Below are 22,152 nucleotides of genomic sequence, written 5' to 3' on the forward strand. Positions count from 1 at the left end.
AAGGCCAACTGGCATATTTGTGGGTGTTCACTCTATTCCAGATGGCTCCAATAGTTCCTTTCCCACCAATAGCTCTACACTTGTAGAAAATTGCATATTTACTTCAATCGTCAGTTCCATATATTGCCACTCAGAAACGAATGCGTTGAGACACAGAATGCCATTTGCGCCAACAAAGCAAACTTTTTTTCTGCTTCTAAGCATAAAAGGTGCTGAGAGCATTGTAAATCTGGCAGAAAATACTGCCAACCCTGTTCATGCGCATGTTGAAGCAAGGGGAGACTGCGAGATGGGAAAAGAAGCCGGTCCTCCTTATCATGTAGTTGAAATCCCGCTTGAAAATCTAAATCCTGACATGTTAATCAGTATCATGACAGTGGATTTAAAGGAAAGGTCACTAACCACGCTGTGTTTACACGAGGGGATTTAAACAAACATTGTGTTAACAGTTAATGGTGTGCCTGTTGCACGGCCCTTTTCAGCGTCTCTTTCGTCGACCTTGTGAAAGCAGAATTGTATTCGCGGAGGTCAGATAACCCTGGTCAGCTTTGACCCCACTGCTTAGCTCTTACAAATGAGCCAGCAGCCTCCGAGGTGATAACGAGGGACCGGGAGCCCAGCTAATGATGATGCCAGTCCGCCAGATAGGGCAGTATGAAGGGGATCAATTGAACCTTCAACAGCTACAAGACATAAGGCAGAGCTTATTTTGTAGGCGTTATTCCCGCAGTGATGTGTACAGTAGTTAAAAGATAAAACACTACAATTATTTTACTCGTGAAATAATGTATTATTTTTGCATCATGCCAAATATACGATCACAAAAGGAGAGCTCATCAGTGGATGTAATAATGACACTACCGAAGAAAGAGGCGTACTATCTCACCCTTCTGCCTTTTTGTGAAAAAGGTTGAATACTCACTTTAGCGATTTGGCAAGGGGTCTATTGGTGTTAGATGGGAATAACCCCAGGGCCAGTGTGCAAAGGCATTCATTGCGTTTTTTTGTTACTCATTTGATTTGTGTGATTTTAATTGTTTGGTAACTCTTTTACTCTGACATGTATTTACATTTGTACAGTATTAAAGTGTTTTCTTAATCACAACCATGGACGGACATTCCCATCGTTATTGCACCTGATGGGTCCAGGTTCCATGTTGTTCTAGATTTACTCAAGAACCTCTGGTCAATGATCTTTTTGCCTGCTTGCAAGTGTAGAGGGGAAAATCACTTCCAATTGCACATTATCTCCGAATATGACCTTAAAGAACACCAATTACTATGTTATATTTAAAGAATTTATTATACATATGAGAAAAGAAGGACATATAGACATCTCATTACAAGAGTATAAAAATACATAGGCATTAATACAAAACTAAATCTTCGGACAACGTTCAGACATTGTAAGATACATAGAATAACTAATTCTAAAATCAAGACACAACTTATTATGGATATCGCAACGAGAGCCTTCTCCATTGGCAATCTGTAATCAGGAGTACACCCTAATCTGTCCCTACACTATTGCTAAGGTGACATCCCTACTTTACATCTTCCCAGGCAAGTACCTAAAAGGTGTCAGCGTGTGAAGACTTCCTAAGATGTACACTTACGTTGTTTGGGTCAAGTCGTATAAAGCTACAGAGCTCATTCTAAGATACTGTTCTCTTCCCAGGTAAGCAGCAATCTTTGGCTCTTTACCTAATTCTTGATAATAAAGTCAGAAAACACCCCCCCAATTACATCACGTGATCGCCTCATCCTTGAAGGTAACTTTTCATGAAGTAATAGAACGTCCAAACTCCTGCTCGATGACCTTGGTTCCCAAGCCTTTCCAAACACGAGAAACATCCTCCCATTTTATCATCTCCGCTTAGTCAAAGACCTCCTCTCCTACCTACTGTTGCCTAACTTCTAAAACAATGGAGTTATTCTAGCTAACAAGGGTGGATCTTTGCACCTGCAGCAGATACATGAAAGTAAAGAAAAGAAAATATTCCACAGGCATATGACTTCCAATTAATGATTTCAACTTGAGAGCGAACAGGGAGAAACAAAAGTTAGGCCTACCTAGTTTGGCTAAAATAGGAACGTTATACACATTTAACATATGAACGTATATGGGCCACAAATTCAACACTTTAATCAAACAGATATATTCTTCACACATATATAGTTCCTTTAACATGCGCTTTTACTACATTCATTCTCGGGTTACATAAAATTACATTTAATATTCTTCTTACATGATTCTATAATCTTCATCGTAATATCCTAAGATTAATATAGCAACAGGATACATGTGGATCAATCAATCCATTTGTAAAGCGCGCTACATTCCCTTGAGGGTCTCAAGGCGCTGTGGGTGGGGTGGAGGGGAGGAGGGGGGCTGCTACTGATCGAAAAGCCAGGTCTTGAGAAGTCTTCTGAAGGTCAGCAGGTCCTGGGTCTGTCGTAGGTCGGTAGGGAGAGTGTTCCAGGTCCTTGCGGCGAGGTAGGAGAAGGATCTGCCGTCGGCGGTAGTTTTCCGGAAGCGTGGAACTGTGGCGAGGGCCAGGTTGGCTGAGCGGAGGCTGCGGGTGGGGATGTAGAAGCTGAGTCGGTCGTTGAGGTATGCTGGTCCGGCGTTGTGTAGGGCCTTGTGTGCGTGAATGAGGAGTTTGAAGGTGATCCTGTTGTTGATGATTATAATGCATCCCTAAAAGATTAGAACAGCATCACACTCTGTCACACTTGTGCCTAATCTTAACTTTATCACAACATCCTTTGAGTTTAACCTTAGTTGCATGAACAAGTTAGCTGTACAATTAAGAACGCTAATTTTTCATAGCTGACCATGAACTGTGCCCTGGGTAATGGGAGCATCTGCAGTCTCATCTTTGATGCTGCTAGGTGATTCATTTCACTGGATGAACTTCACCAAAAACTTGATTGTGTTGAAACATTGTGGTGTGGGGATGTACATGGGTGAAAGGCGAAAGGACACGTGTACACAACGAATGTGGGAGAGGAAGTAAGAGCAACATTTAATACAGTGCACATAGGAGTTAACTGTCGTAAGCCAGAGTTGTTTGTCTTTCTTGCCTCTCCTCCTATAAATCATATTACCTAAAACGTACTCGGTCTGATGCAGGGTGCTTCTTAGTTTCTGAGGGCTTGAAAAGTAAAGATATTTTTTTTAATTGTATTAGTATTTGCCAAGTGCTGCATTTTGTGTACCTTTATTTTCCACCGCAGTGTTTTTTTCTCCTCCTAGTTTTTGTCTTTCCTCACTTTTTTGCATCACTAAAATGCCCTTTCTCTGCTACCCCATTGTCCCTTTCCTCCAAAGCCTGAGACTCCAAGCAGGGGGGGTGGGGGACTGATTAAACCCCTCCTCCTAGGGTGTCTAGGTGAAAGGATGAAGGTTTATGATGCCTTCCTGTGGCATCTTCCCTATTTCAACAGGGCTTAGGGCCAGAAGCCATGGACCATCACTCTTGTTAACACGGTGGCCACGTTTTGTGCAACACAGCTAAAGGGCACATGATTAAAAAATGTTTGTGGTTCTCACTAATAAGCGGCTAGCTTGTGGCTTGTAATAATCTACTAAGGTGGGTTTCTTACTACACTTACCATGGGAAACACCTCTGTCCTGGGTGGGCACCACAGATCTACAGTAGGTTCAGAAGTTATCTAAGTGCAGCATCACTTCCTCTCCTAAGTGGGGCCTATAGAGCTACTAGTGTAGGTTCAGTTATTCACCTAGATTAGCATCAAATCTACTAGTGGGTGGAGGTCCAGTAACTTATTACTGTAGTTCTAGTAACAACCAGTAGGGTTGAATCACCACATCTTCTCAGTAGCACACACAACCCTACCACTTTATTTGCAGTGCCTAAACTGGGGCAATATCACTCTTGTCATGGGTGGGACTCCTGCCTACCTCATATACCTTGTACTGTAGGTACAGCAGCACTCGTGGGGCAGCATCACCTCTGCTTCTGGGTTGGAAGTTACAGACCCTCTACTGTAGACCCAGTCCTCAATCTGCTCCTTTCCTGAGTGGGGCTGGGTTTACCTATAATATAAACTTTTCGAAATTGTCTCGCTTTTCCAGTCAACACCAAATAAAGATCCCTGATAGGAGATGGGTGAGCTTCAAAGTCAACACTTTCAGAACTTCTAGATGCATGTTAACCAGTCTTATCACAGGCTTTCTGACACCTTTGACAATGTAATTCCCCTCAAAGCCTCTCAATATTGCCAACCACATCTCAACACATGGCTGGTTCCATTGAGGTAAACAAGAAAAACTACATGCCTTAAAAGAAAATAAAGAAAGATGAACAACCAGAAATATAAAACAGGTACAACTATAATCCCACATCTTTCAGTCAGCCGTCAAAAATCAAACTACTTTCAGTGTATCACAGACACCATTCATCTGACCAAAGAACTCTTCAAAACTGTATAAGAATTTCAAAACAAGGAAAGCATCTTCGATAGCACTAATCATTGTGCAGAATACTGCAACTCCAATGCAGCACACTTTAACAAAAAGACACGAATATCAAGACCCAATTCGTAACAAAGGTAGCTCATTACCACAACACACCCAAGTGAGTCCACGGTAATGAACAACTAAAGCTCTGCTCATTCAACCTTCTTTCACTTAAAGAAAACTACCAATCATGTAAAACTATAATTATCACTGGACTGCCTACTTACCCATGCCCCCCCAAAATATTCAAGCGCATACTCCAAGCTTCCATAAGGCCTATCCAACCAAAGCTAATATTATTCAACCATGTTCGTCTTGAATGTTCCAGAGTGAATAAAAAAGAAGCCAACCCTCAAGTAAAGGTGACTCGAACCGGGGGAACTGACAAAATACAAACTGATATCCTAAAGACCTCTTCTGGGCAAACTGATTACAAAAGCCTCATTCATCCAGGTCTTCGAGTTCCCTCAGCAAAATAAAATCCTCTCTTATAAACAAACATTTTTGAGCTGGAAAAGTTTCTAAATCAGCAATAATTGTTATCGGGAACGACCTCTGGAACACATTAGACTGAACTCCCCCTGATGGAGCAATGTTTCATAAGGAGACTTGCTCGATGCAATCCTCTCAAATAACATGTAATATTGTAATCAACATGTTCGTAAATACTAATAATTCCATTATACATTGTTACATTAAAGCTAGGGGAAGCTTGCCTATGTGTTTTACTAATAAGTAACCCGAATGTTTAAAAATGGCTGCCGAAAACGTGGGAACTTTCTGCGTATGCGTCTACTGCATCTACGTAGTACGACGTCTTTTGCTTTGGTGGGAAACTTTGCAGCGGCGCAATAGCTATTAAAATGGCTGCTTAAAACTCACATGTTAATGCACATGCTATGCTTAAACTAAATCACGTTTTACTAAACTGCTAATGCAAAAGTTAAATACATTAAAGGGATTAGAGTAGGAATAAGTGGTATACAGTGCATTCATTTGTATTCGTATTCTAACATGCCTTTCTTTAACTTTATTATTAGTACGTATTTGGGCCTGGAGGGTGACTAAAATCCCTATCCCACCTGATCTGTGCGAAAGCGCACCAAACCCGTCCTGATCCATGATGTGTCATTTGAAACTCAGCCACGGTTGCTCTAGCTAAGAAGCTCTTGGAAAACTCACCTCTCAACCTGAAGAAGGGAAGGAGAAGAAGTCAAAATTCATATACATTGTGAACACACCTAATATGAAAATGCGTGTGGGAATAAAGCTTGGGAAAGTAAATTAAGGGGCGGAAATATTGAACAATCAGCTAAAGATAAGTATTACATTAGTATGGTGTGATGACCTCGCCCCATCACCTTGTCCAATCAGAAGTAGGGGTTTTCACGAATATGCAAACATTGGGGGTGGTACATACACTTAGAATAATAAAACTAAGGTAAGCTTAGTCAGTTTGATGACACCCATCACCGATGAAGATGACGGCGGATGTCACGTAGGTCAGAGACGCTGATTGAGCACTATGATGATAGAAGAATCGAGAGAGAAGAGACGGAGAGAGAGAAGAGTTGAAGAGATTGCTGAAGAAGAATCTGTCCACCCAAAAGGGGAAGAATCAAAGAGAATAGTGCCAGAGAGGGGTGCGACACTGGCGTTGCTCTTAGAAGAGGTCACATATCCTGTCCTGAACCTGTCCTGATCTGTTGGCTCATGACTACTTGGGAGTCTCATTTCCAGCTCCTTGGCCAGTGGTTGGTCCTCACACCATTCTAGGTAAATATAATTCTGTGTAGTGTGTCCTTGTACTGCTCTCTGTTTCCCCCCTTTCTAGGTACCATCGTCATGAGATTTTAACAAAGTCATTTTGTTTTACTCTTGATCATTTCCTTAAAGTAATTGGTGTATGACATGTATTGGTATCTGACTCACAAAATTATTGACTAGATAAACATTTAAAACTCTCTCGAGTCTGTGGTCATTTAAGAAACAAAAGTAAATGTCATTTCTACCTATTCTGCTAACAACCTGATCTATTGACCAGAGGAAATTAAGATCCAAGGTGATAGGGTTGGTAATAATTGGTGTAAAGGTAAATTCAACACGCAGGAATATTACATTTTGATCACAGCAGTGATTATCGGCTTATGTGTGAATGTTTATGGGCCCAAGTGAGTATGGTAGTTTATGAGTAAACCACGCTGGTAATCTCGCTGGATCACCCCTAGTTGAAATTTCAGCAGCTTTTGACATAGCTTACTAGCAACTGCTACTCCAAATGCTAAAGGAGAGAGGAAATCAAGGCACTATTGTAAAATTGATGTTACCTCACAGACAAAATGCAAATTGTGACATTGGCCCCTTTTGATCAGCACCTTTCTCACAAACGTAGGTAGGCGTTTTCTCACAGCTCAAATATTTGTATGCTTCATTATATACTGTGCCTCACTTTCAGAACTATCAACACATTTAAGCATCTTGCAGCTGTTATGTTGACGATACCCAAATTATTCTGAAACTCGGAAACTCTCTGATTTTCTCTCTCTCCAAACCTCTACAGGCAGTAGACACCTAAATGATTATAAAATGACAATAAAAAACTGAGCTCCTTTCTCTCTTTCTGAATTTGTAAAACCTAGGACACTACCACAGACAGCCCCTTAAAAATTGAAACGTCTCCTACTACAGAAGTAAAAAATATGGATGTCAATATGGATTGTAAACTCTTTGCAAAGTAAAGTCAACAATGTAATAAAAAGTTATTTCAATACTAGGATAACATTGGAGTGTTTCCTCCCTGACATAAGTTGCCATCAAAGAGTGCAGGCCTCAACTGCACCAGATCCTTTACTATACCAATGCTCTCTACTTCAGACTTACAAAGTGTTTAACCAACAAACTCAAGAATCCAGGATTCTGTTAACCTCTTGAATGCTCAAGAGCGACGGCGCTCCGGTGCTCATGACGAGCTGAGCCCGTCATGCCCGCGCCCGTACGGTGGAACGCTCGCACGCTGGCCTGATTCCCCTGCTGTGCTGAACGTTCCATTGGAATGGGCGCGGTCATGACGAGCACCGGAGCGCCGTGGCTCATGACGAGCTGACCTCGTCATGAGCATGGGGGCGCTGTAAGCGCCCCCCGCCCCCCAGCACAGCGGGGGAATCCCTCCAGCTGCGAAGGGGTTAATCAACAGGTCCTTCGATTACCAGATGCATTGACCTCGTCTGGGTGACCCACGTTTTTTTTGTCACCCCTCCATCACTGGAGAGTCTCAAATGCATTCCCAATTACTCCTCCAGTTAGGGACTACAAGAAGCTGGATGCCTTGGGTTGTGAAGTTTTTTTGTCTAGCAGTTTAACTTTCTGTGGGACTCTTGGCCACTGTTCTCTCAGGGCAACTTATCCATGAATAATGAGAACAGGCAAACCCCATGGTTATCAGCCTGTTACTACATATGGAGAAAACATTCTGAAGGATAGTAATAACCAGTTTCCTCACCTTTAGAACAATCCCAGGCACCAGACTGGACCTGGTTTTTTAAAGCAGTAATTGGTACCATGCACCTGCAGGTGGTGCCGTCTATCTCCATGACAGCCGTGCACCACCCCATAATAAATAGGCTCTATTCTTGTGCACTTATGTCACTAATGTTTTTTCCGCTCCATTTGATGCTGATTGGGCTCTACTCCCAACTTTACCAATGCCAAAATTCAGGAACAGCATAGTATCAAAGAAAATGTCTCCTGTCTAAGATGATAGGGTTCAAGCTGTGCAGCGATAGCAGAAAGCAGATATCGTTCAAGGACCTGCATGATGTTTTGCCTGTGGTACCTTGGTTCTAGTTACGATGAAAAGACATGCAACATGTGCCCCCTGATACGGTCGAAGGTGATCAGGGTGCAGAAAATGAAGCGGTGACGCTTCGCATTTGGAGTTGTGGGGTGTTTACTGCTTGCAGCGAACGGGGACTCTGAGATCCAGGAGTCCATGGGGCCATCACCAGCTGACTGCTAGCAGCCCCTCCCACCACCGGCTGTTACTTAACTCCTCGCTCCACCCGCTGTGCGGGTGACGCTTCGCATTTGGAGTGGTGGGGTGTTTGCTGCTTGCCGCGAGCGGGGACTCGGAGATCCAGGAGTACACGGGGCCATCATCAACTGACTGCTAGCAGCCCCTCCCACCACCGGCTGTTACTTAACTCCTCGCGCCACCCGCTTCGCGGGTGACGCTTTGCATTTGGAGTTGTGGGGTGTTTGCTGCTTGCCGCGAGCGGGAACTCGGAGATCCAGGAGTCCATGGGGCCATCACCAGCTGACTGCTAGCAGCCCCTCCCACCACCGGCTGTTACTTAACTCAGTGCGCCACCTGCTTCGCGGGACGCACGGGGGCAGCGCCGGGAGAAGCCCGGGACAAGGACTGGGCCGTCTGAGGCCGGAGGAGGCCGGGCTGGGCCACCCCCCTGTCCAGTACAAAGTGGGACCTGGTATTTATCTCTGAATTATCTCAAAGGACATCTGTAACCCGGTTTTTAGTGCTTTAAATATTAGATCTCTAGTGTGTACTTAATTATATCAAAATCGGTGCTTACAGGATGGCTAATAGGAAAACTAACAAAAGGGAGATTGAAAAATCATGCGCCACTATAGATACCTACCTTGTAAGAGTGGTAAACGTACTCTCAGAGGAAATTGATCGCACCGAGAGACGTTTATCTTTAGGCCCTAGCCCACAGGGAGGTGATAAGGGGAAGAAGCATAGGGGTGCTTTCATTGTGGATGGGCCAAGAGCCTCCATGGAAAGTTCTATAATAATAGATGAAACAGGTACTGTAATACCAAGAGATGCTGACCTGGTTGCAGAACCACATGTTGATCATAAACTGATATCTTTGACACCTACTTTATCGATTCCCGTTACCCCACTATCCCCCAAAAATACTTGAGGGTGTAAAAAGAAATTAACTAGCCAGGGCAGTTCCAAGATCAGAAAAGACGGAAGAACAAACAGTAAGGGATCACATGCAAGACAGGTACAGTCAGACCCTTTATATCCCGATCTTACATTAAAAATTATTACCGAGAAAATAACAGAACTCCTCAGACCGCTCTATTAGAAACTGGAATTTTTGATAAGAGAAGTACATAAGTTAGAGGGAAATATGGACAAAGTTAGTGAGAGGCAACTAGAACAAACTAGAAGAATGGACAGGTTTCTAGACGAAGATAGGGTATCAACAACTGTCCCTGTTGTTTTGGTCACAAAGTAGTTGTGTGCTAATAATAGAGAAGGGCATCCCCACACAATGGTAAATGTAAGACCCGAAAGTTTTACTGCCCCTGTTGATCCAGCCCGGATACAGAAGTCAACAGCAGGGATAGGGTCTGATGAGTTATCCATACCTGGCCCCTGGAATAAACAGGCTACTAAGCTGGACCCGGAGGATATTTTACTACCTAAACGAATAGATTTACCTCCGGAATGCGAACCTTACGTTGCTGTCCTATCCAATGTACCTAAACTACGGGCTGGCCAGGTGGAAAACTATGATATGTTAAAAAATAAAACCATCCACTGGCTATCTAGAAATTGTGGGCAGCCCATGGCGGGTGCCAATCAGATATTGACTACCCGGAGAGTTGGTTGGATAGGCTCGCTTAATAAATGTCTAGAAGGGGATTGCATAAATATTAACTTTTGTTCCCCCAGGTGGACATGTAATACTTTAGAGAATTCACCATTGTCCAGGATATGTAACCAGAATATCCTCCCATTGGGATTTTATTATAGACACTTGAGGCCTAGTATAACTAGAGATAATCAGTTTGATCCCAATCAATGCCCGGGTATCCCTCCACTCAGTAAACAACTCCATTGCAATATCCCTGTAGTTAATAGATTCCAGGTGCTGAGCTCCCTGGATAGTAATGACTGACGTAAGGCGGCCCAGCCCAAGTACTTAGTACAGAAAACCATATGGGCGGGAAAGGATCATAATGTTCAGCTGGACCAGAGCCCTCCGACTAAGGAGAAAGAAAGGTACTGAGTTATGTAGTAGTTATGGGTCTGAAATGTTAATGTGTGAGGATAAACAAGCAGGGATGCTACCCCGAGAAACACCGGAGACTATCATACCAACAAGAAATTCCTGTGATATTATAGAAAGTCCTATATTACTAAACACTGTTGTGGAGCAGGAAGTTAGTTTACCTACATCAGGGGAGGAGTCCTCTTACAATCACTACTTGGAACTTATCAGGCATAACAAACAAATTAGAGACCCCGTCTTGGTCTGACTTCATTTCTTCAGAATTACATGATATTATTTGTCTCCAAGAAACATGGAGTCTAGACCCAATTAATGTAGAAGGATTTACCTCGTATTGGTTACCTGCCGTAGCCTCTACATTCGGTAGAGCCAAAGGGGTTCTGTTGATTTTAATTTCTATTAAGATGAGGATATGTAAAGTAAAATATTGTATCTCGTCGGCCCACATAGTCAGATAATGTGGCTCCAATCCATCGAGGGCAGTGATGCAATTGTAGTTAATTTTTATAACAATGTGATTGGTCCTACTCGCCGGACGGTGGGCTGTGTCTTGGAAAAAGAACTCAACAATATGATTGGCACTATTAGAAATTCAGTTATCATCATTTGGGTGGGCGATTTTAATGTTCAGATGTGCCCCCTCTCTTTGGCTAATGTCTGTGTTTTAGGAGGGGGATACTGACAAAGAACACTTGGATTTGTTAATTTGTGCGACTGACGGGAATAATGTGAAATGCCCAACTTTTACGGGAAGGAATGCAGTAACCAATATCGATCATATGTTAATTTCCTGTAATGCAAGAGGTCTGCATTCTATACCCAGGATTCAAGTACAGGCTACAAGAGACCATAATAGTATCTCTATGTCTTTATTATGCTGGGGAACAAAAAACACACCGAATGTCACACATGGCTTACATGTAACCCCATGTAGATCTAATGGGATACAGATTAAATGGGCCAGAATAATCCCTATTGATTTTCAACGTAAGGTAATAAATGATTGTAGGGAAGAAATTAAAATGTGTCTTGAAGATGATATTAATGCTAAAATGATACTGTCTAATTTCTCCAAGATAAATAAGGTTGTGGAAGGTTCTTTAAGTCGACTGTATAGAGTCAACAAAAATTATAATGTGGGCTGGTTTGACCAGAACTGTTCTAGAGCGTTACAGGATCTGAAAAAGGCCTTGAATAGTAAACCTAGACAATTGGATATTATCGAACATTTATGTCTCACTTATAAGTTAGCAATTAATGGCAGAAAGGTAGAGCTCCAAACTGAAGCCTGGGATAAACTGAGTTTAGCAGCTGACACGAACGATAGCAAACTTTTTTTGGGAAACAGTCAATAGCCCCTTTTTGATGAACAACCACATTTCGGAATTGAATTCCTTAGTCAATTGCAATGCCTGGGTGGAACACTTTTCTAGTATTTTTAACTATCCTGATAGGAGTGCATCCAATTTTAACTTATCTACTCAAAATGTTACTAATTGGCCTGTATTACCCCTGTTGATTGATATTGAGGAAGTCTTTGATGGACTAATAAATAGCAAGGGGGGCAAGGCCCCGGGCCCAGATGGGGTGCCAATTGACCTATATAAGAATGAAATGGAGCTGTAGTCCCCAATTTTAACTAGAGTTTTTAATGCTGCTGTTGAGGATTCAATTTCGTTGTCATGGGGTCATTCGATAATCATACCTATCCATAAGAAAGGGTCACAGTCTGAACCGAGTAACTATCGTCCTATTTCCCTTTTGGACTCTTGTATTAAGATAATTAGTAGGATCTTACTTAAAAGACCTGAAAGTTGGGCGAATGATAATATGATCCTCTCAGTAGTCCAATATGGATGTAGGAAAGGCCTAGGCACATTGGAACAATGTGTAAACCTAGACATATTGATTAGTAAACATACCCTAGCAAAAGAAGGTAATTTATACCTATGTATCGCGGACCTCAGCAGCGCTTTTGATTTGGTTGACCATTCCATCCTGTGGCCACTTTTATTAGAAATGGTCGCCCCTAAAGAGATTGTTTTCTTTTTAGCAAGATTATATGAGAAACTCTCTAGTAAAGTGCGGAATGGACTAACAGGAGAATGTACCCTTTTTTTTTTATGTCAAACGAGGCATCCGCCAGGGATGTGTGCTGGCTCCATTATTATTTTCATTATTTATTAATAATGTAGATTCAGCACTGAGGCTAATTCCGGCTGATTCCCCCATGATTTTTGAGAAAACCGTACCAATTCTCTCTTATACTCTGATGACGCGGTTTTACTGTCCCATACTCCTATTGGACTACAGCGTCTTATTAACAATATTAAATTATTTATTGACAAAAGGAAGCTCCTTATAAATAAAATGAAAACATTTATTATGGCATGTGGTAAGCACCCCAAATTGTCCAGGCATTTTTATATTGATGATTCTAGGGTACAGGTGATTAATTTGTTCTGTTATTTGGGAGTGACTTTTTCAGGGAATGGAACTTGAACATGCCAATGTTAGGTCTAAAATGTCGAGGAATGCCAATGGTATATTTAGATTTGTAGCTAAATTAGGAAATCGTAGACCAAAGGCTATGGTGGATATTTATAAGGCTAGGTGTGTGAACTCATCTATATATGGGGCAGGACTTTGGGGTTATTGTACAAAAAATTCCCTACTAACTGAAGAGAACCTGTTCCTTAAACGTTTGCTATGTGTCCCGCCCTCCGCCTCTACTGAATTAATCCATAATGAGGTAGGTCTAGACTATATCTCAGACCTAGCGGCTATGCGCCCCCTCCTCCTCTGGAAATCCATATGGTGTAATGAAGAGACGGCGTTCACACAAACCTTAATTCGAGATTGTTTAAGGTTAGATAATAGCAACAAAATACCGTGGATTAAGTACGTTTGTTATTGGTTTGCTTGCTTATTCAAATGTGATATACGTTTGGACCCATGCCTTACAGATTCTATATCAAAATCTGAGATCAAAACAGTTTTTCTGGAGGCGAAAAGGGTATCCTGTTCCTGTATAACAATCGACAGTGATATACTACCGGCAACTGGAACTTGTAAAGGGTTTCCAACCGTATTTAACTTTTGTAACAAATACTTCCCATAGATACGTATTGACACGCCTAAGATTAGGCATAGCCCATCATTTGGTAGCTTTTCCTAAAATGAAACAGCACCACCATTCCGTGTCCATGTGATGGAGCTTCCCAGCAAAGTTGCTTCCATATTTTACTTTTTTCTAAATTCTATTCAAATTTTAGAATTTTTTATTTAAAACCTATCTTTTTAAAGTATAATATTAGATCCCCGCAGGATGCCATGAACCTGCTTATCGGTATGGAGTATCCAGGACTGTGTTTCCACCTAGCATCATTTTTACTAAAGACCATTAATATCAGGAAATCAATTGTTATTAACCAGTGATTGTATTTTAAAGTATACTGGACTGTGTACCATTTTGTATTTTGCACATTGCACTTTGATGTTCCCTGTTGGACTTTGCCGCTGGAATCCCAGTTAAACTTATGAAAGGCTATTCTTTGCACTAACTGTATAATGAATTTGTGTCCGTCGCTTTTTATGGATGTTTTATATGGATGTAGTTACCCAAATTGATGATATCTTCTCTTTGTATGTTTTAACTATTGCTATGCTGTATGGCTGATTAATTCAACCGAATAAAGCTTTTAAACTGAATTGAACTGAACTGAAGCGCTATGTCGCTGAACACAGGAGTTCACACTTGAATCAACTTTACTGATGCTGCTCCAGTTCGCTGGGCCACTGCTTTGTAAAGTCTCAATCCTCATGCAGATCCATGGGTGAGGTTCAAGCAGGCCCAGTGGGATTCACCAACTCCCTTTCTGTTCTAATTCAGGTGAGAAGCTGTGCAGTCTGAATTCCAAAGACCCAACTCCACCTGCATCTTCCAAATCTAAGCCCATCCCAAGGCTGACATTGACAACCCAAGTTTCCTGGTCCTTTGTCGACTCCTCAGCAGATGGCGGCCTTTAAGGAGACCATGCTCGAAATCTTCATGGCGATATCGGTTCCTCTGGAGAGCCATCGGGCCATATTGAGCTGCAGGGGCTACCAGTTGCGCTTTCGATGGAAGGTCCTGCCCAGCTCCGCCTACCATGCTGGAACTCCTCTGGTTCCTTGTTGGTGCTGACACATAGCTCCACTCCAGCTCCTGGGGCCATGCTGGTCATGCCGGATCTGATCACAATGCCAATCTATAAAGCGAGAGCAGACGTCGTCCTATGACTGATCTATGTCTCCCTACCTAAATGCAGTTTCCAACTTTGTAAAGCGACCCCAAGCCTCTCCTTTAATGCCAGTTCTATAAGAGGCCTGGGGCCCCTGCAGCTCATGTTCAGGCGCAGGTCCAGGGTTTCTGAACATACTAGATCACAACGAAAACTAGACGGTCAACTTGCTCCCGCTTCACTTTACCAATGCTGGATTGTATTAGAATCTAAAAAAGCTAGTGGGCTGGACACTTCATCCAGCCACAGAAAAAATTGCCTCTTTAACAGTGATTGTCAAAAGAGCAGCCGCATTCCTTGATTTACTGCTGCCTACACTAGAAACAAAGACTTATTTTGTGGGATAAACAACACTCTACCAATGTGTGATTCAGGCCGGCCCTGACACAAAGAAACTGTGTGGACTGTGCACTGTAGGATTTTCTGCTGATATCCAACATCTCTAATTCTACCAGTAGTACAGAACCTTTAGTGGCTACTCATTTGGGCTGTCTTATTTACAGCAGCTGCCCTTGCAGCCATTCCTCAGGCAGCCAATACTTTTTTAATGGCTTTTTTAATTTCTCCACAAGACACTGAGATGGCCACAGGCACCACTGAGGGGAGAAATGTCCCACCTCCTCATTCACTGCACCGGTTTCAAAACCCCTTTGATTTCCTCTTGCAGGACCATGCACAGCCAACAGGGTTCAATATCTCCTATCCGTCTGGAAATCCATCTCTTCAGATTGGTGGTTGTTACAAAATTTTCATAAAGGGTATACTCCGCTATTCATTTCAGTCCCCTCCTTATTTCTTACCAGTTCCTGCTCAAGTGACAGTAGATGATACAGAGATCCGTCTGTAGGAAGTCAAGTCGATTTTGACCAAATGGTCCATCATGAGCGTGCCTGACTTGGAAATAGGTGACGGGGTATTATACCCGCTACTTCCTGCTACCCAAGAAAGGTTAAGGGCTGAGGTTGATTTTGAATCTTTGCCCCCTGAATGCCTTCCTACAGAAGGAGAAATTGAAAAGGCTCATTCTAGCCCAGGTTCTCGCTACCGTGGATTCAGGGAATTGGATGCTATGTTTGGGCTTGCACGTTGAAGTTCTTTTATGTGCTGTTCCTGCACTACCACAGACACTAACTGCGGTTTTTGGAGGGGTCGGATCCTTTTCAGTTTGCCTTTCTATTCGTCTGCCCCACCTTGGCCTACTAGGTGTTTACGAAGGAAGGCAGTGGTTGCAGTGCAAGTATGTAACTCGGGGATACTTGTATTCCCATACCTTGATGACTGGCAGTTTTGGGCAGGTGTGCCACATTCAGTCGCAGACCACCTCCAAAGGACCATCGCCCTTCTTTCTGTTTTCCATCAATAAATCAAAAACACATCTGATGCTGACACACAGAATTCTCATCATAGGGGCCATCTTGAACACAGTAGCATGCAAAGTTTTCCCACTTTGCAAGAAGATCAGAACATTCAGGCTTTTTTCCTGTTATTTCATGTTCAAGCCTGGGTTTCAATAATGTCAGGTCAGAGGATTCTTAGATCCTGGTCTCATCCCTCTTCCTGGTCTCTTGCAGTCGTTGGCATATGCAGGTTTTGCAGTGGAACCCCAATTTCCAGTGGGTGCCACACTGTGGCTGTCTGTTGGACAACGTCTGCATCTCGTTGGAGAGAGTTTAAGATCTCCAGTGGTGGTAGGTGAACACCAACTTGCCATGCAAATGGCCATTATCTGTTGCCCCTCCAAAGTGTCCTATCACAGTGGTAACAGATGCAACGTCTCAAAGTTTGGGTGGCAATGTAGGAGAGGTATCGGAGGTCTGTGGTTTCCAGCTGAACTGAACCTCCACATCAATCTAAGAGCCTTGTGCCACACAGCTGACCCGGAAAGCTTGTATCCCATCCATCAGAGAGAGGCCAATACAGTTTCTCACAGACAACTTGACTGCCATGTGGTATTGCAACAAGCAGGGTGGTAGAGAGTCTTGGATCTTGTGATAGGTACCACTGTTCCGTTGGAGGTGACTGGACCGACAAGAAATTTCCCTAAGAGACAATCATCTGGCAGGGTCTCTGAACGCTAGTGAGCATGAGATGAGCAGATGCCACTTGACAGGCCAAGAATCCATTTTCCTCCTTTATGGCACAAGACATTTTTGAACACTTCACACTGGAGTTCCCAGCAAGAAGGTCACTTGGGGACTCTTTCTGCCTGTAGTGAAACATTAGGTTTCTGAATGTACTTCCACCGCTGCTTCTCCTGCCTCTTATTCTGAGGAAGGTCAAGACAGACCGGGCCCCAGTTATCTTGATTTCCCTGGATAGGGCCAAGAGGATGTGGTACCCTGACCCATTAAGGCTAAGCATTTGCCCTCTGATCCTTATGCCTCTCCGTAAGGGCCTCCTGTATCAGGAACGGGCAGGTTCCTGCACCCAAATCTTTTCAGCATACACCTCCATAGATGGAGATTGAGCGGTAACAACTGAGTAAATTTAAGTCGCTTGCTGAAGAAGTGTACGTGATTCTTGCGGCTAGGCAATCTTCAACGTAATCAATTTGTTCAGGGCATTCGGAGAAATTAGTGGCTGTGGACTCCATCAGCCTGATCCCTTCAAAGGACAAGTTGTTGAATGTTTGTGTGTTTGTTTTCTCATTGGCCCAGCAATATTTTAACAATGCACGCAGGTAAGTGCTACACGTCAGCCCATTTTTGCATTTCCTGACCAGCCTTCTTTATGTAATTCTCCTATTGCGATTATTTTCCTAAAAGGTTTAACACAGCTGTGCTCCAGAGATCTTCTTTATAGCTCAGTGGGATCTTAACTTGAACCTCACATTTGTGATGAAAATTGTACCTCACTTTTGAACACAACATAGACATCATATATTTCCACTGAAAACTGACCCTATTTTTGTAATGTGGGTAGCTGTGAATTTTGGGTCCTAGTTCTGGCGGCAGATATGAAAACTTAGCAAACATGTACATTTTTTAAAACTAGAGACCTGGGGGAATCTAGGGTAGGGTGACTTACATGGCTCTCACCAGGTTTCCTGACCCAGAACCCTTTGCAAACCTCACACTTTGACTAAAAACACACATTTTCCTCAGATTTCTGTTAAAGTAACTTCTAGAATCAGCAGTGAGCCACGAAGTATTCCCCCAAGTCTCCCGTTAAAATGGTACCTCACTTGTGTGGGTAGGCCTAGTGCCTACAACACAATGGGGCAAAGATGGAATACAGGCATCACATTTTTCCAATGAAACCTGACCCTTTTTTTGCAATGTGGGTAGGTGTGGGTGTTGGGCCCTATCTCAAGTGGCACATATGGAAACTAACCAAGAGCCACTGACTGCAATTGGAAAACTATAATGATAATAAGGATACGTTACTATAATTTTATTTTTCCTTTTGTTCAGTGGGGTGACGCTCCTCTGCCTTAGTGGAGGAGCCACCACTGATTCTCACCAATCTCAACTCCGATTGAGCATTGAGTTGCAGTATGCAAATAATGTGAATTGGTTGATTGGTAATAAATTAAACAATACTGTATTGAATATGCACATTTATACTATATGAATTCATTTGATTGGAACCATAATGTTTTTGCTATTGCTAATTATCTTTTTTCTTTTATTACAGAGAGTAGTGAAGGCCGACATTGTGAATTACAGTCAAGAGCCTGTTACAAGGACTGTCAATCCCCCTAGAAGCTCGATGTGCGCAATACAATGAACTTTATTTTATTTGAATTAAAGTACTTGCACAGCACCTTGGACTGACAGGAACTTTGCTTTTTACAGTGGCAATCTCTGTAGTACAGTAGAGGGTTTCAGAAACCTTCTACCCTGTTATGTCTCTGGGATCGGTCACAATTCCATTTTCTAAGCAGACACTTGGAAATTAAACATATGTATTAGACTGCTCTATGGAATTGCACATGGATATGTATTTTAATATTGCAGAGCCTGTGCCACCATTATGTGAGTCGCTTTAGATATTACAAAATTGGGACTTACTGCTTTTATGCAACTGTGTAGCCAAAATATTACCCACATACTAGTGCTGCATTCAGCCAGTTGCGGTCAGTGAAAAGGTAAGAGACCGGAATCATGATCCTGAGACATTCCGAATGATAGATATATTTTAAAGGAAAATCATGCACTATTATCAAAATGGAAGATCTTCTGTTTACGTTTTTATATTGATGTGGTCTTTAAGTCTCAAAAACGTGGGTATGCTTTGCCACTTATGTTACAATTCCATATTAAGCTTTAGAAGGGTGAGATTTTGATCTATAAAGCTACATGTTAGCATCTTATCAAATTATATTTTGTACTTCTCAGATGATGTTATTTTAATAGCAAGCATTTGTATGAACCATGTATTGTTGTCTCCACAGCCAGTCAGACAACAGAAATATGGACATTAACTAGCCGTCCAACATTGGTCTGTGTGTTTTGCTGTCCCAGAAAAAGGGTTGAACTTTTTGTGATGCTCAAATGTTATTATTGAAACCAAAACTCTAGCTCGGGAAGCTCCTCTGTTTATTTCCGAGCACCACTAGATTCTTTTGCTTCTTTCTATTTGGTAGCTTTCAGCATTCCCCCTGTCGATTGTTCCAATCCTGTAGCTTTGTTCCAGTTCGATGTTAATTTCTAATTCAATCTTTGACACTGCATCAGTCTATGGGTCCAGTATTTTAATTCATTATTTCATTAATTACTTCAACGTCGCTGCTGGTTTTCCATATGACGCCTTAAAAACACTTAAATCAAGAGTCTCATTTTTTTTAATTTAGTTTGCAAAATCTCCCCTGCCACTAACAAAGGGAGAGCACCTCAAATGTTGTCCTTCTAGTGTATCACGGTTCTGAATGAAAAACGTAGCTCATTTAACACAACAATAACAGCTGGAACCATGCAATGATGCTGATTGGGTCCCAGTTGTCACCTGCTGTTTATTAGCTTCGTCACTTTGTTTTGGGACAGCTACAGCATAACACGTGGCAGGATTGTGTATCTCTGTTTAATTTATTGTAGCATCATTGTTGTTAGTATTGTTAATATAAGTACCAGTGGCAGCTGGCAGGTACCGGGGCAGGGCCAGGCGGGAGCAGGGCAGGGGGGTGTGGGTGACAAAATATTTAAAAACAAAACACTTACCTATTTACGCCTGCCGCCTCTGTCTCTTCTCCCTCATTTCTGAAGAGTGCTGAAGCACACAGGCTCCCCTGAGCTAATCACAACCTTGCAATGCAGCGTTGGGATTGGTCTGAGTGCCGTGGTTCGGCGCTCAGACTGGGACAGGAAGCATGTGCATGTTCTCTACCGAGGCTGCAATGCAGCCATGGTGCGGAACATGCAAAATGTGCAGGACTCTTTGGCAGGCCCGAGACGGCCGGCCAAGCAGTTCTGCACACTTAGGGCCCCATTAGGATGGCGGGCGGATCGCCCCCCCGGCGGTAGTTCCCGTCGGCCCGGCGGTAGGGCCCGGCGGGGGCGATCCGCCCGCCATCCTTACAGCAAAGACCCCCCGCCATATTACAATGGCTGGGGGGTCCGCGGCGGACGTAAAGACGACCGGGCGGAAATGGGTTCAATATAGTGGCGGTGTCTGTTTGATACCGCCAGCCATATTAGAATGTGTGCTGAGATATGCCTTTCTGTGGCAGCATTGCCGCCACAGAAAGGCATGCTGAGTCTGCCTGCGGGGGCCCGTTGCGGGCCCCCAGGGACTCCGTGGGGGGGGGGGGTGCACATGGGCCCCTGCAGTTCCATGCACAACATGGCAGGCACTGCGTGGTGCCTGCCATGTTGTGCAAGGGAGTGCAAGACATGCCTTCTTAGTATGGTGGCGGGCGGTGCTGAGTGTACTGCCCGCCGCAATGTCAGGAATGCAGGATGCACCCGCCAGTGTGGCGGCCGCATCCTAATCTCTGCACCTCTTAGTCCTGGGTACAATCTCTGCAACGGGACCCCCGCACCTAAGGCGGGCGGTCCCATTCTACAGAAGGATGGCGGGCAGAAATTTCCGCCCGCCATCCTAATGACCCCCTTAGTGTGCACAGCCCACTCCTCCTTCCTGAGCCCCAGCCCCACAGAACGAAAAATAAAATGATAATAACTTATTTTATTATGTTATTTTTCGTTTTTCCACCGCCCCGAGAGCAGTGGGACGACGCTCCTCTGCCTTAGCAGAGGAGCCGCTCCTGATAAATACAGCTATCTGTCCTGCAATTCAGTCATAAAGTAGGGGCAGGCATTTTTATTTTGTCAAACTGTTTCCCCCAGTTTTCGGTTTTTAAAGGCTCAACTAATTGGTGCCATGGGGATAAAATCAAAGCTACGTCCTTTCATCCTAGTTTTCTAAACCCAAGGTCACTGTGATGCAACCAGGAATGTGTGTCCCTGAGCCGAAATCATTGTTTCCCAAAGAGATGGGAGGAAAGTGAAAAGAAACTCTACATTAAATAAAACATTGCTTGTGCTATTCTGCTGCTAAATATGTGTTTTACTGCTTTAAATGTACTTCGGTTATATGATGTGACAATTCTGATTTTAATACCTGCTTTAAAGAGTTAGTTTTATGTTATCATTTTTAGTATTCTCAAGAATCTAGCAATAGTATTAAATAGTCTGTCTAATAAATTGATTTCTGAACAATTTGACATTTTACCGTTTCTTATCAGCAGATCCGCTGAAAAGGTATTGGACTGATTTGTTCATTGACGGCACATTAGAAGCTATTTCAGACCTGCATCAGTAACGTGTAAACGTGTCTATGTCGTGTGAATTGTTTTCTTTTTAAATATTGCGTGTTGGTGTTTGTGAAGATCTTGAATGAATGTTTTGTAGATATCCTAGAATGTGCATTCCTTTACGACTTTCAGTAACTTAAAAAAAAAAACTCCAGGTGTTTGCAGTCTACTCAAACCATGGATTCCCACAGACTTTCCGCCCCCTCTGTACTCACTCCTAAGGATTCTCAATAAATTAGTAAATAAAACTTTGTATTCTCCACTATGAAACTTTTTTTATCCATTGAGAAACCCCCCAATACATGACGAAGCGTTGTACACTCTTTACGTCCCATGAAGCTGCTCCACTTGCACCATCTTGCACCATTTTGCACCAGTAAATTACATGCATGGTGTTGCTGAGTGACAATAACCTGAACATAAAGATTACGTTCCTCTGGGTTGAACTAGAGGTGTTTGATCTGGGATTACCCGGATGTGGTTGTTGTGCAACTGTAAGAAGTTCCTAGATTCACAACTTTATTTCGACAGACAGCACTAATACCCACATCAATGTCCTGGGATGAAAGACATTTGGTTTTT

The 22,152-nt window shown here is 42.9% G+C and overlaps 1 protein-coding gene across 1 annotated transcript in view; it reads left to right on the forward strand.

The window, feature by feature from the left end:
• Positions 1-21,475, forward strand: part of RAB28 (RAB28, member RAS oncogene family) — a 671,449-nt gene extending 649,974 nt beyond the window's left edge. The window contains exon 7 of the mRNA XM_078678464.1: positions 18,453-21,475. Coding sequence (XP_078534590.1) covers positions 18,453-18,545 — 93 coding nt within the window. The 3' untranslated portion in view covers positions 18,546-21,475. The remainder of the gene's footprint in view (positions 1-18,452) is intronic.
• The last annotated feature ends 677 nt before the right edge of the window (positions 21,476-22,152 follow it).

This window comes from Lissotriton helveticus, chromosome 2_2 (genome assembly GCF_964261635.1).
Source record: "Lissotriton helveticus chromosome 2_2, aLisHel1.1, whole genome shotgun sequence".
Lineage (NCBI taxonomy): Eukaryota > Metazoa > Chordata > Amphibia > Caudata > Salamandridae > Lissotriton > Lissotriton helveticus.